The 14,529-nt window shown below is 42.7% G+C and overlaps 1 protein-coding gene across 1 annotated transcript in view; it reads right to left on the bottom strand.

The window, feature by feature from the left end:
* Positions 1-779: 779 nt before the first annotated feature.
* LOC115112175 (protein ENTREP2-like) overlaps positions 780-14,529 on the bottom strand; it is a 134,213-nt gene continuing 120,463 nt past the window's right edge. Inside the window, exons 7-12 of the mRNA XM_029639029.2 lie at positions 8,536-8,683; positions 3,220-3,286; positions 2,396-3,088; positions 2,129-2,200; positions 1,575-1,894; positions 780-1,462 (exon numbers count right to left, since the gene is read on the bottom strand). Coding sequence (XP_029494889.2) covers positions 1,247-1,462; positions 1,575-1,894; positions 2,129-2,200; positions 2,396-3,088; positions 3,220-3,286; positions 8,536-8,683 — 1,516 coding nt within the window. The 3' untranslated portion in view covers positions 780-1,246. The remainder of the gene's footprint in view (positions 1,463-1,574; positions 1,895-2,128; positions 2,201-2,395; positions 3,089-3,219; positions 3,287-8,535; positions 8,684-14,529) is intronic.

Below are 14,529 nucleotides of genomic sequence, written 5' to 3'. Positions count from 1 at the left end.
GTAATCTAATTTCACCCATGGGTCCACCCTAAAGTGCTGCATGTCACGATGACACTCACCTGTCTGGATCAATAAGAGAAAATGTTTAAAACCTCTAAGTGACCATCTTGAGGTTCACAATCGATTTTAGATACTTTCACATGATTTGGAAATTACGCCAGAAAAAGTACAATATATGTCCCATGACTTGAATGGGATTTGTGCCAAAAATCTTAAAAGGATAGTATATAGAAACAGTGCCAGGGAAACTAAACCAAAGTGTGGATTGCTGTCATACCTTGTCCATAGACTGCTTGCGGGGTAAGAAAAACAATATGTAATTTTGTAATTTGGATAAACTATCCCTTTAAACTTCAATTGATTTATTCAGAACATGAGAAGTTAAGTGCAAAGGTCATTTTATGTACACTACGTCATCACGCACAGCATTTTATCCTCTAATAAGTCAGTTTGATGGAAACACCTCTGTTGGGAAAATGTGCATATTGTTTCTATGTAGATTTTAGAATATTCACCTGAAAGTCTTTGGATGGCAACCTATCTGATTCAGAATAGTTTGTAAAACCGCAAGATCTTGATATTTCGTAAGTTACAATGACCAAGGTTTTTAAAAATATTACACAATTTGTGTGTTTTGTACATTGATACAGTGTTTTATTATTCTTCTAAACTATTCAGTTGCGCCATGCATCTTCTTTAAGTATGGACTTCTGTGCCTCTTGTGCAGAAGTGATATTCAACAATGATATACCATTGTTGAAAGGAGGTCAACTACAACATAGAAAGTCATATTTTATTGTAACACTGATAAGAATTGTAACACATTGAGGTAAGTTAAATAATCCACTTTTGTAAAGTTCTCTGTCCTGCAGTGGCACACAGTATTCAGCCAATCAGAGTTAGAATCCACAAAGTCTGCAGGAGCTAGTACCATCCCAAGTCTGTCCAGTTCACAGTTTTAATACAAAGTTGTTTTTTTCCTTTTGATAAAGTAGAGCACTAGTTTTTCATCATGACATCTCCATTTAGTTGGCTTACAAGTGTGTTTTACAAGGTTGAGACTTTAAAAAATCCCTTGAGGGAGAAAAGAACATTCTGGTGTTTTTGATATGAGAGAGAACAGAAGCCAATCCAGTCCAGACATGACTTACTGAGTTAGTTTCTGCTAATGTCTTGGCACAGTCTCACAGGGCACCATGAGATAGAGATAGGGGTTGAGTCCTTGGTGGGTGGGGAGGGAGGGTGGTCAAAGGATGGTCTCTCTACACAAAAGGCTTTGAGTGCGTTCAGAGGGTGAGGGAGAGGAGTCCAGGGGAGCAGGGGGGTTGGGAGGCCCTGGTGCTGTAGGTGGACGCCGCAGGGATGAGAAAGGGGAACTCAAGGCCCCACAGCTTTGGAGGTGCATGTCTTCATGGGCACGCTTCCTTGGGCTGCCGATGATGCGTTGTGACTGTGTCATCACCTGACCAACAGACCAACAGTTTAGCCCAGAATGATCCAACAATGGTTTCATTAAGTTATCAGACCAGCTTTTTTTCATATGCATTCATACTCATGCTCATTGATAGACGTACCTGATCTATGACATTGGCACTGAATATAGCTTCCTCCATGTGTCTCTCGTCAGACTTGATGACATACTTGATGCTGTTGACCACCTGCTGGACCTCTGGAGGTAGACTGCAGCTGGAGTGCTCCAGGAATTTGGCCACCAGGATTTTGGTGTCTTTATACGTCTTGAGGTCAGCCAGAGAGTGTGGGCGCTCGTTGGAGACCGTGTGCAGGGCTCGCGGTTTGAGGCGGATGTCCACTTTCCTCCCCTCCTTCTGCTTCCTACCACTGCGGGTGCTGACTTTGGCAGCGGCGTGGGGAGGAGCTGCCACCTCTGTGGACTCTGAACACACCAACACAAACATCCAATCAGGCGGGACTCAACATATTCAACACATTTGCACATTCTGTAGGTGAACGCTATTTTCACCTATGAGTCGCTGGTCTAAATGGGTGTTTTCGCCAGAGGTACTGTATGTGTAGACTGCCAGGTTAGGTGGGGAGTGATCTGGTGGGGACATGTGAAAGGCGTACATAGTAGAGAGGTGGTAAAAGGCTCTGGTGGGGTGGGCGTTACCTTGCTCTGGTGAAGTCTGAGGAGAATCTTCAGGAGGAGGGTTGCTTGCAGAGGGGCAGCCACAGCTGTCACCTGCAGAGGGAGATGTTAGCCTTATGGTGAACAAGTACTTATGCTAAAGTATATTATTTGCATTTCACCAAATGAAGTGATGCTAGCTGCCTATGTGGTCCGATTAACCCGGTTCATCTCAACAGTAATGACCGGATCTTTCCTAAACAACACTTGGGGAACAATGCCGTGCCGACACAGGAACAACTCACGTACTTCCAGATATGGAGGTACAGGAGATGGGGTCGCTGGTGGAGCGTACGATGTGAGCCAACTTGCGATACCTCCTGCCAGACCGGAGCATGCGGGGTCGCTCTGCAGGCGCTGAGGTAGAAGGGGGCTGCGAGGCCGGGCAGGAGGAAGAGGAGGATGGGGACCACACACTGAAGCACAGCCGGGAGCCACGGGGCCGGGAAGGGGGGGACGTGGAGGGGCAGGCAGGGAGGCTCTGGGCTGCTGTGGCTACCTCTACGGAGGCTGCGGCTGCAGAGGGGGAGGCAGAGGGCAGGGAGGGAGGAGTAGGAGGGACAGGAAGAATCAGCTGCCTCCTACTGGCTCGTTCTCTGAGGTTTGCGTGTAGCTTTACTCCTCCCTTGGGCTCCTCGTGCTCCAGTACGTTGACATTCTCTATGGACCAGTCTGGAGAGCGGGGTATGGAGTCCTGGGTGTGGGAGGACTCGCTGTAGCCAGTGTAGTCGACCCGGGCCAGGCCGCGGTGGCGGTGGGAGAAGCGGGCACTGAACTCTAGACTGATGGAGCTGCCATCAGTGGGGGCGGTGTGCAGCGTGCCATAGGGAGAGGAGTCAGAGCCCTGCACCTCCAGGGAACAGAGATCCTCTGAGGAGCAACTGTGGTCTGGAATTTCTGCTACCTCCTCTGATACCATTAGAGAGGCACTGTCCACCGAGCCTGGGACAAGACACAGGAGAGCACAAGCATCAGCTGCACCAAATTATAGTACAGGCATAGATATCAAACATGGCTCAACCCTATGGGTGAGATACACCAGCCTGTAGTGATAGTGATTAAGCCTTCCTTACCCTGAGTACTGAGACCAGCTGTGGCGTTTCCCTCACAGAGGCTGGACTGATCAATGCTGGTAGTGACCTGCAGAGAGGAACAGACAGACAGAACAAACAGACAGAACAAACAGACAGAACAAACAGACAGACAGACAATTAGTTCTTACAGTTAACAAAGGAGACACACATTTCCAAAGGGATAGTGAGTGAGAGAACCAAATAAATCTGCCATTAGTGAAACCCTTGTTAAAGATGAGGAACAGGTGGGAGAGGCAGAGAATCCTTTTGGAGAACATCTGTCAGAGGCTGCTGCTTCTTCCCGACACATCTGGCAACCATGTGCTCAGTACCACACTCTGGCCAGTAGAGAGCTCTCTAAGCACACATCACCCACTCCACATCAGGAATTCCATTGACATTTTAGAGGTGGTGAACTGTCACTGTAATGTGGTTTTCTTAAATAATTGAATGCTTATTATGTTATGTGTTAAGTGTGCTTGCTTTCACATCCCATCATGATGAGTATTTCTAAATCATAGCAGTGAATATGGAAAAGGATAATCAGGGTCTTAGAAGCATGTAACGCTGTGTAGTGTCTGTAGTACCATTTAATATAAAGTATGTTCCAATACAATACCTCTGTCTTACCGTTCATAAGCTGCAGTCACCTGTACAAACTGATCATTTCGGGTCCATACCTCTATTCTTGTCAACCTGCAAGAGGTGAGCGACTAGAATGTCTATTCAGGGGGAATCTAGATCCCTCCTATTGCAGCTGCTCCCCTATGAGGCATACATCTAACAGTAGCCAGTCCCCTGAGGTGCTTTCCCTGCATCAACACTTCAAAGGCTTGTACTTCAGGTGAGAAAACTCTATATTGATTCGACCTTATTCACAGAATCTTTGTTAGAAGATCATTTTCAGGAGATCTGTGCAGAGAGCTCTAAAAGAGGAAGGGAAGCCTTTTTGTATTACATTTTAGAGAAAATAATATATTTTGCTCTAAAATGTTGGTGCACCAATGTCTCTTAAAATATCAAAGGGACACAAAAGGCACTCTTTTTGTGGAATGACCCAGCTTTGTTATAGATTCGATTCCTATGTCTTTGTCTCCTGTGGTTTCCCTTCACTGTCATGTAAGAGACATAAGCCCTTGTCTGTCTTAGGAGAGCCATAAAGCACCACTCAGCCCTAAACAGATGACTGCGCCAATGATTGAATGGCATTTTTGGTTCAGCTTGCATTCAATTGCACTCCCTGTTGCACACAACAAGCTTCAATCCCCCCTGTCACAAGGGGATGTATGGCTGATTTAAAATGAAATCGTCAACCCTGTTACAGTCAACCCTGTTACTATATTTGGCACTTATAGGCAATTACTATAGATTTTTTTTTAAATTTAACCTCAAGAGATGGCAAAACATGTTTTTTAGGAAGTTGAACATGTACTCTTAATGACAATATTAAAATGAGATGAAATCAAATGTTATTTTCTTTACCAAGTTTCACTTCTCAAAAGGTACCCAATTGGTGGAACGACTCAACTGCATTCAACAGGAAACCAACTATATTTCTTGAAGAAGTGACATCTCACATTTTCTCCAGGTGGACAACAATAGTACCTCCATGATTGAGTTCAAAGGAAAAACAGGATGTTACGTTAAACTCATCAAACTGAAATCTATACCCGCTCTGATGTTCTACCAGACAAGATGTGTCTTCTGTATCTCATCTAAATGAGACTTTTTTTCATCACACTTATAGTACACTCGGAAAGTATTCAGACCCCTTGACTTTTCCCACATTTTGTTAGGTTACAGTCTTATTCTAAAATCGATTAAATAAATTGTTTTCCTCATCAATCTACACACAATACCCCACGACAAAGCAAAAGGAGGTTCTGAAACTTTTGCAAATATACAGTTAAAGCCGGAAGTTTACATATACCTTAGCTAAATACATTTAAACCCAGTTTTTCGCAATTCCTGACATTTAATCCTAGTAAATATTCCCTGTCTTAGGTCAGTTAGGATCACCACTTTATTTTAAGAATGTGAAATGTCAGAATAATAGTAGAGTAATTTATTTCAGCTTTGATTTTTTTCATCACATTCCCAGTGGGTCAGAAGTTTACATACACTCAATTAGTATTTGGTAGCATTGTCTTTTAACTTGTTTAAAACGTTTCAGGTAGCCTGCCACAAGCTTCCCACAATAAGTTGGGTGAATTTTGCCCCATTCCCCCTAACAGAGCTGGTGTAACTGAGTCAGGTTTGTAGGCCTCCTTGCTCGCACATGCTTTTTCAGTTCTGCCCATACATTTTCTACAGGATTGAGGTCAAGGGCTTTGTGATGGCCACTCCAATACCTTGACTTTGTTGTCCTTAAGCCATTTTGCCACAACTTAGGAGGTATGCTTGGTGTCATTGTCCATTTGGAAGACCCATATGGGACCAAGCTTTAACTGATGTCTTGAGATGTTGTTTCAATATATCCACGTAATTTTCCTCATCATGATGATTTTGTGAAGTGCACTAGTTCCTCCTGCAGCAAAGCACCTCCACAACATGATGCTGCCACCACCGTGCTTCACGGTTGGGATGGTGTTGTTCGGCTTGCAAGCCTCCCACCTTTGTCCTCCAAACATAACAATGGTCATTATGGCCAAACAGTTCTATTTTAGTTTCATCAGACCAGAGGACATTTCTCCAAAAAGTACGATCTTTGTCCCCATGTGCAGTTGCAAACCTTAGTCTGGCTTTTTTATGGTGGTTTTGTACCAGTGGCTTCTTCCTTGCTGAGCGGCCTTTCGGGTTGTGTAGATATAGGACTCGTTTTACTGTGGATATAGATACTTTTGTACCTGTTTCCTCCAACATCTTCACAAGGTTCATTGCTGCTGTTCTGGGATTGATTTGCACTTTTCTCACCAAAGTACATTCATCTCTAGGAGACAGAACATGTCTCCTTCCTGAGCAGTATGATGGCTGCGTGGTCCCATGGTGTTTATACTTGCGTACTATTGTTTGTACAGATGAACATGGTACCTTCAGGCATTTGGAAATTGCTCCTAAGGATGAACCCGACTTGTGGAGATCTACAATTTTTTTCTGAAGTCTTGGCTGATTTCTTTTGATTTTCCCATGATGTCAAGCAAAGAGGCACTGAGTTTTGAAGGTATACCTTGAAATACATCCACAGGTACACCTCCAATTGACTCAAATTATGTAAATTAGCCTAGCAGAAGCTTCTAAAGCCATGACATAATTTCTGGAATTTTCCAAGCTGTTTAAAGGCACAATCAACTTAGTGTATGTAAACTTCTGACCCACTGGAATTGTGATACAGTGAATTATAAGTGAAAAAATCTGTCTGTAAACAATTGTTGTAAAAATGACCTGTGTCTTGCACAATGTAGATGTCCTAACCGACTTGCCAAAACTATAGTTTGTTAGCAAGAAATTTGTGGAGTGGTTGAAAACAAGTTTTAATGACTCCAACCTAAGTGTATGTAAACATCTGACTTCAACTGTATATAAAAAAAACATATACCTTATTTACATAAGTATTCAAACCTTTTGCTATGAGATTAGAAATTGAGCTCAGGTGCATCCTGTCTCCATTGATCGTCCTTGAGATGTCTCAACAACTTGATTGGAGTCCACTTGTGATAAATTAAATTGATTGGACATGATTTGGAAAGGCACACACCAGTCTATATAAGGTCCAACAGTGGACAGTGCATGTCAGAGAAGGAAAAAGCCATGAGGTCAAAGGAGATGTCTGTAGAGTTCCGAGACAGAATTGTGTCGAGGCACCAATCTGGGGAAGGGTTCCAAAAACATTCTGCAGCATTGAAGGTCCCCAAGAACACAGTGGCCTCTATCATTCTTAAATGGAAGAAGTTTGTAACCACCAAGGCCCCTCTTAGAGCTGGCAGCCCTGCCAAACTGAGCAATCCGGGGAGAAGGGCCTTGGTCAGGGAGGTGACCAAGAACCCGATGGTCACTCTGACAGCGCTCCAGAGTTCCTCTGTGGAGATGGGGGGACCTTCTAGAGGACAACCATATCTGCCCATCTCTGCAGCACTCCACCAATCAGGCCTTCATGGTAGAGTGGCCAAACGGAAGCTACTCCTCAGTAAAAGGCACATGACAGCCCACTTGGAGTTTGCCAAAAGGCACCTAAAGACTCTCAGACCATGAAAAATGAGATTCTCTGGTTTGATGAAACCAAGATTGAACTCTTTTGCCTGAATGTCAAGCGTGACATCTGGAGGAAACCTGGCACCATCCCAACGGCGAAGCATGGTGGTGGCAGCATCATGCTGTGGGGATGTTTTTCAGCAGCAGGGACTGGGAGACTAGTCAGGATCAAGGGAAAGATGAACAGAGAAAAGTACAGAGACATCCTTGATGAAAACCTGCTCCATAGCGCTCAGAATCTCAGACTGGGGCGAAGGTTCACCTTCCAACAGGACAACGGCCCTAAGTGCACAGCCAAGACATCGCAGGAGTGGCTTCGGGACAAGTCTCTGAATGTACTTGAAGGGCCAAGCCAGATCCCTGCAAAGACCTGAAAATAGCTGTGCAGTGACTCTCCCCATCCAACCGGAAAAAGCTTGAGAGGATCTGCAGAGAAGAATGGGAGAAACTCCCCAAATACAGGTGTGCCAAGCTTGTAGCGTCATAACCAAGAAGACTCGAGGTTGTAATCGCTGCCAAAGGTTCTTCAACAAAGTACTGAGTAAAGGGTCTGGATTCTTATGTAAATGAAGGGGGGGGGGGGAACAATTTCATCCAATTTAGAATAAGGCTGAAATGTAACAAAATATGGAAAAAGTCAAAGGGTCTGAATACTTTCTGAATGCACTGTATGTGTGTGCTGCTGCCTTAGGGGAGGCCTTATGAGGTCAGCAGTGAATTGGGTCATCTGCATAAGGAAATGTTACACATCTTAATTATTTGTCCTTTATTAGAGCATGTGGCAGCAATTTACACAGAGAGAGAGAGAGAGGAGCATAAAATCCTCTCACCTCACTAATCCTCAACCCAAATAGAAACATCAACTGAGTCTAACACAGCTAGCTTCTCTCTGTGTACTTCTCCTTCTCTCTTTGTGATCTCATACAACCACTTCTTCTGAAGCCAAAATGCCTCTCTTAGCACTCTCCTTTGTAGTTGTGTTCTTACAATGTGCATGTAAACAGGGACGTATTCAACAGTGAGAGGGGTTCTAAACTACTCTGACTGTGAAAAGACAACGTGTAATGTTAGAAAGAGGCTGGCTAGTACACTGGTCTTTTATGGGGGAAGGATGGTAGTGATACTCACCTGACTGGCATGGGTCTGCCCCATCCCCAACCCCACCACAGACTCATATGACGGGGGCAACTCAGAGGGGTAGAGTGTCCCAGGGCTGTTGATGGGCACTCCATAGATGGTACTGAACGGGGAGTGTGGAAAGTCCAGATGTAGACTTCTGAATGTGAGAAACATTAGGGAGGAAAGGTGTGAGGAGAGAAATAATAATAATATCCTCTTCTTCCTCAATCCAGCAACACTTCAATTTTGAGTAAACAAACACATTCAATTGGTTGAGAGGCACATTGTTTTTCATGTGGTGTTAATTAAAAATATCTCACCCATGCAAGAGCCGAGCCATCTTTTTTAATTAAAACCCATTCTCCTGTGAAGTGGCAGAGTATAAAATACAACTTCAGTGTCTGAATTAATCATCCAGCGCATGATGATGTCATGACATGTTTCTGCCCTCAGTAGGGGACTCTACAAAGGCTTCCTCTGCATGTTTCTATTTACAGCCTAACTGACAAGGACACATGACATCTAGCCAAGCAGCTGGGATCAGCATGCTTTCAAAGATGTGGAAATGGAACTGACTCTCCTATACCAAGTGGAAGGAGATCAATGGCACATTTACACAAGGCCATGGATGTTACTTTACCAGTGCTGCTTAACAAAGCACTACAACATTCTGAGTCTGTACTGAGCATTGTGAGTGGCTTGGCTCAAGGGCTCCACAGAATTTGTGTTAAACGCTCAACAAAGCTTACTTAGTGTCCAATAAGCTTTCTCTACCCTTAACCATGTTCTGAACACCTCAAAAACAAAGGTCATGTGGTTTGCTAAGAAGAATGCCCCTCTCCCCACAGGTGTGATTACTACCTCTGATGGTTTAGAGCTTGAGGTAGTCACCTCATACAAGTACTTGGGAGTATGGCTAGATGGTACACTGTCCTTCTCTCAGCACATATCAAAGCTGCAGGTTCAAATTAAATCTAGACTTGGTTTCCTCTATTGTAATCGCTCCTCTTTCACCCCAGCTGCCAAACTAACCCTGATTCAGATGACCATCCTACCCATGCTAGATTTTGGAGACATCATTTATAGATCGGCAAGTCAGGGTGTTCTTTACTATTCGGCCATCAGATTTGCAACAAATACTCAAACGGGACAGTTTTATTCAAAGACTCAATCATGGACACTGTGGCTGCTTTGTGTGATGTATTGTTGTCTCTACCATCTTTTCCTTTGTGATGTTGTCTGTGCCCAATAATGTTTGTACTATGCTGCTACCATGTTGTGTTGTGTTGCTACCATGCTGTGTTGTCATGTGTTGCTGCCTTGCTATGTTGTTGTCTTAGGTCTCTCTTTATGTAGTGTTGTCGTGATGTGTGTTTTGTTCTATATTTATATTGTATTTATTTTACATTTTTAATCCCAGCCCCCGTCCCTGCAGTAGGCCTTTTCCCTTTTTGTAGGCCGTCATTGTAAGTAAGAATTTGTTCTTAACGGACTTGCCTAGTTGAATAAAGTTTAAATAAATAAAATATTTAAATAAATGTCTACTATCAAACTTGCTCTAGCCACTTACAATATATATATATTTAATCAAACATATGTGTTTAGTTTAAACTCTGCCATCAATCACTAAAATAAAATATGATTCTGGGCAAGGATAAAACCAAATAATCAAACTAGGAGTTGTATCAAACCTAGCCCCATTGTGAACCAAGCTTCCCTAAAACGGGAAGCCTGGGGAAGTTAAATGGCAAAAAGTAGCTAAAGAGGGGAGGGAACCAGGTGTAAATCACGGTGCAAAACACGCCTACACGGGCACCCGGGCGAGATTAATCAAACCCCCTCAGTGCGTAAAGACAAAAAAAACGATAAAACAAGCACTGGATGGTGACAAAACATTTTAGAACGTTTGCATCACCTTCGTTTATACAGCATTTCTCTGTTTCGGGACGAGATAAAGCTGCAGCAAGAGAGGAAAAATGGTCTACAATGCCATTTCAATATTTCTTATTTTGAAGTTTCTGGAGTGATATTTGGGTGTGCAGGCTTGCATGAGCCCCGGGAAAAGAAGTAGCTAGTCACAATGAGGTTCACTTTGACAAAAGTCAGTTAACCTTGTAAGCTACCTAGGTATAACTAGCTACAGTTACCTACTAGCTAGTTCAATTTCTCTCAGGATTATAAAGGCAACAAAATGTTAATTAAAAAAAGCATATTATTGACCTAAAGGGTTAGCTGTGTTAGCCCAGTATCTAACTTATTCAGGGTCAGTGATACATAAAGCAACCATAGTACTGTCTATCCCCCTCCATCTCAACTCTGGACCTCGAAGCCAATTCCACTGCTTTCATTGTTCCCCTTTAATCAGGGACTAATTTAGACCTGGGACACCAGGTGGATGCAATTAGTTATCAGGTAGAAGAGAACCAGCAGACTCCAAACCTCGTAGGTAAGAGTTGAATACGCCTGGTCTGTCTACTATGGGAACAACGGCTACCTTTTTGCAAGCAACATTGCTAAAATGAATAAAATAAAATGAACCTCAAAATATGTTACCTCTAATTCTCATATCCTGTAACCTAATTGTCATCGCCTAACTTTCATACTGTACCTAAATTACAAGGGTTGGATTTTTATAATTTTGTCAGCACTCAACCTGGTCTGAGCATTTTGTATTATCTTGTACGTAAATCCGTGACGCTTCATTTAGTATGATATGTTACGTTTAGCTTGGTATTAATTTGTGGATTTCCATCACCCATTTCGTATGATATGTTATGAATTACAATTCATATTATATGTTACAAATTTGCAAAATGTACAATATGTTACGAATTAATGTACAATATGTTATGAATTTGCAAAACGTATGATATGTCATGAATTCTAGTTAGGTGGCTAACGTTAGCTAGGCTATGGGTTAAGGTTAGGGGTTAGCGTTAATGTCAGTGCTTAATTTGAGCCGGAACAGGACCTGGCACCTCTCCGTTCCTCTTTCCGGAACCTATTTGGACAGATCCGGTACCTCTTGTGGCATGAAAAATAAGTGTAACTTTTAGCAATGTAAAAATTCTAATAAAAGTGATCAAAGTTAATTTGAGTTGCCACTTCGCTAATTGTCCTGCTTTAATTGTTTTTCCACCATTCATTTTTCCCATAGGAGATTTTAGAAACAGTTCAAATAAGGGCTGTGTTTCGTTTAGGCTTACCCAGGCATGATGTTTTGATAACTGTGTAAATCTCTCTAGGACAAGGTGACTTTTTTATTTATTATATTTTCTACCCCTTTTTCTCCCCAATTTCATGTTATTCAATTGGTAGTTACAGTCTTGTCCCATTGCTGCAACTCCCGTATGGACTCGGAAGAGGCGAAGGTCGAGAGCCATGCGTCCTCCGAAACACGACCCTGCCAAGTCGCACTGCATCTTGACACACTGCCCACTTAACCCGGAAGCCAGTTGCACCAATGTGTCAGAGGAAACACTGTGCAACTGGTGACTGAAGTCAGTGTGCATGTGCCCAGCCCGCCACAGGAGTCGCTAGAGCGCAATGGGAAAAGGACATCCCGGACGGCCAAACCCTCTCCTAACCTGGACGATGCTGGGCCAATTGTGTGCCGCCTCATGGGTCTCCAAGTCGCGGCCAGTTGCGACACATCCTGGGATCAAACCAGGGTCTGTAGCACTGCCTTAGACCGCTGCGCCACTCGGGAGGCCCCTGACAAGTTGACTTTCATCAATATATTCGCCTGCATTTACTCCCCAAAAATGAAATGGTAATTAGCTGCTAATGTGGCTATCATAAAGAACTACAAATACCATGATCTGGATGAGACAGCGGAATAAAGGCAAAGGTAAGAATATCTGGATTAACTATCTAATATTAGCTAAATTTAGTCATGAATAAATTGGCTAAATGTTTTTAAATTAATAATTTTGTGAACTGTCTAAAGTAAGTTTTAAATTAACACAATACCTATTAGCAAAGGTGTCAGCTAGAGAAGATGTGCACGAGCTTGCAGGGATTTGTAGTCTTCTATGATGTCTACTTTGATGCTAATTAGCATGTTCAAATCTGAGAGTAAACAGAGCTGAATATATTGATAAAGGCCAACTTGTCTGAGAGAGATTTACATGTTTATCAAAAAACGTCACGCTAGGATAAGCCTACACGACACACAGCCCTTATTTTAATTGTTTCTAAAATCAATGGTGGAAAAACTATTTCCCTGTTTGACCGCTAGGTTTTATTGGTATTATGACACCTTCACTGTGGGGCTCTATTTGAGTGTACCGGATGTACGTTTGCTATGTTACGTCTAGTCTATGAGACCAGCCTGCAGCACTGGTATATGGATTGCCTCGTACAGTTGAAGTCAGAAGTTTACATACACTTAGGTTGGAGTCATTAAAACTCATTTTTCAACCACTCCACAAATTTCTTGTTAACAAACTATTGTTTTGGCAAGTCGGTTAGGACATCTACTTTGTGCATGACAAGTAATTTTTCCAACAATTGTTTACAGAAAGAATATTTCACTTATAATTCACTGTATCACAATTCCAGTGGGTCAGAAGTTTACATACACTAAGTTGACTGTGCCTTTAAACAGCTTGGAAAATTCCAGAAAATGATGTCATGGCTTTAGAGGCTTCTGATAGGCTAAATTACATCATTTGAGTCAATTGGAGGTGTACCTGTGGATGTATTTCAAGGCCAACCGTCAAACGCAGTGCCTCTTTGCCTGACATCATGGGGAAATCAAAGGAAATCAGCCAAGACTTCAGATAAAAAACAGTAGACCACCACAAGTCTGGCTCATCCTTGGGATCAATTTCCAAATGCCTGAAGGTACCATGTTCATCTGTAAAAACAATAGTACCCAAGTATAAACACCATGGGACCACGCAGCTGTCATAACGCTCAGGAAGGAGACATGTTCTGTCTCCTAGAGATGAACGTACTTTGGTGAGAAAAGTGCAAATCAATCCCAGAACAACAACAATGGACCTTGTGAAGATGCTGGAGGAAACAGGTACAAAAATATCCACAGTAAAGCGAGTCCTATATCTACACAACCTGAAAGGCCGCTCAGCAAGGAAGAAGCCACTGCTCCAAAACCGGCATAAAAAAGCCAGACGGTTTGCAACTGCACGTGGGGACAAAGATCGTACTTCCTCTGGTCTGATGTAAGAAAAATACAACTGTTTGGCCATAATGACCATCGTTATGTTTGGAGGAAAAAGGAGCCTTGCAAATCGAACAACACCATCCCAACCGCGAAGCAATGGGGTGGCAGCATCATGTTGTGGGGGTGCATTGCTGCAGGAGGGACTGGTGCACTTTACAAAATACATGGCATCATGAGGGAAAATTACATAAATATATTGAAACAGCATCTCAAGACATCAGTCAGGAAGTTAAAGCTTGGTCAAAAATGGGTGTTCCAAATGAACAATGACCCCAAGCATACTTCCAAAGTTGTGGAAAAATGGCTTAAGGACAACTAAGTCAAGTTATTGGAGTGGCCATCACAAAGCCCTGACCTCACTCCTATAGAAAATGTGTGGGCAGAACTGAAAAAGCTTGTGAGGCTTACAAACCTGAGGTGTACGAACCTGACTGTTACACCAGCTGTCAGGAGGAATGGGGCAAAATTCACCCAACTTATTGTGGGAAGCTTGTGGAAGGCTACCTGAAACATTTGACCCAAGTTAAACAATGTAAAGGCAATGCTACCAAATACTAATTGAGTGTATGTAAACTTCTGACCCACTGGGAATGTGATGAAATAAATAAAAGCTGAAATAAATCACTCTACTGTTATTCTGACATTTCACATTCTTAAAATAAAGTGGTGATCCTAACTGACCTAAGACAGGGAATATTTACTAGGATTAAACTTTAGGAATTGTGAACTGAGTTTAAATGTATTTGGCTAAGGTGTATGTAAACTTCCAACTGTATATAGTCTACTAGTATCGTTTTAAATTGAGAACATATAGC

The sequence above is a fragment of the Oncorhynchus nerka genome, linkage group LG27 (assembly GCF_034236695.1).
Source record: "Oncorhynchus nerka isolate Pitt River linkage group LG27, Oner_Uvic_2.0, whole genome shotgun sequence".
Lineage (NCBI taxonomy): Eukaryota > Metazoa > Chordata > Actinopteri > Salmoniformes > Salmonidae > Oncorhynchus > Oncorhynchus nerka.
Note: the sequence above shows the minus strand (reverse complement) of the source record. Positions and strands in the feature narration are given on the sequence as shown.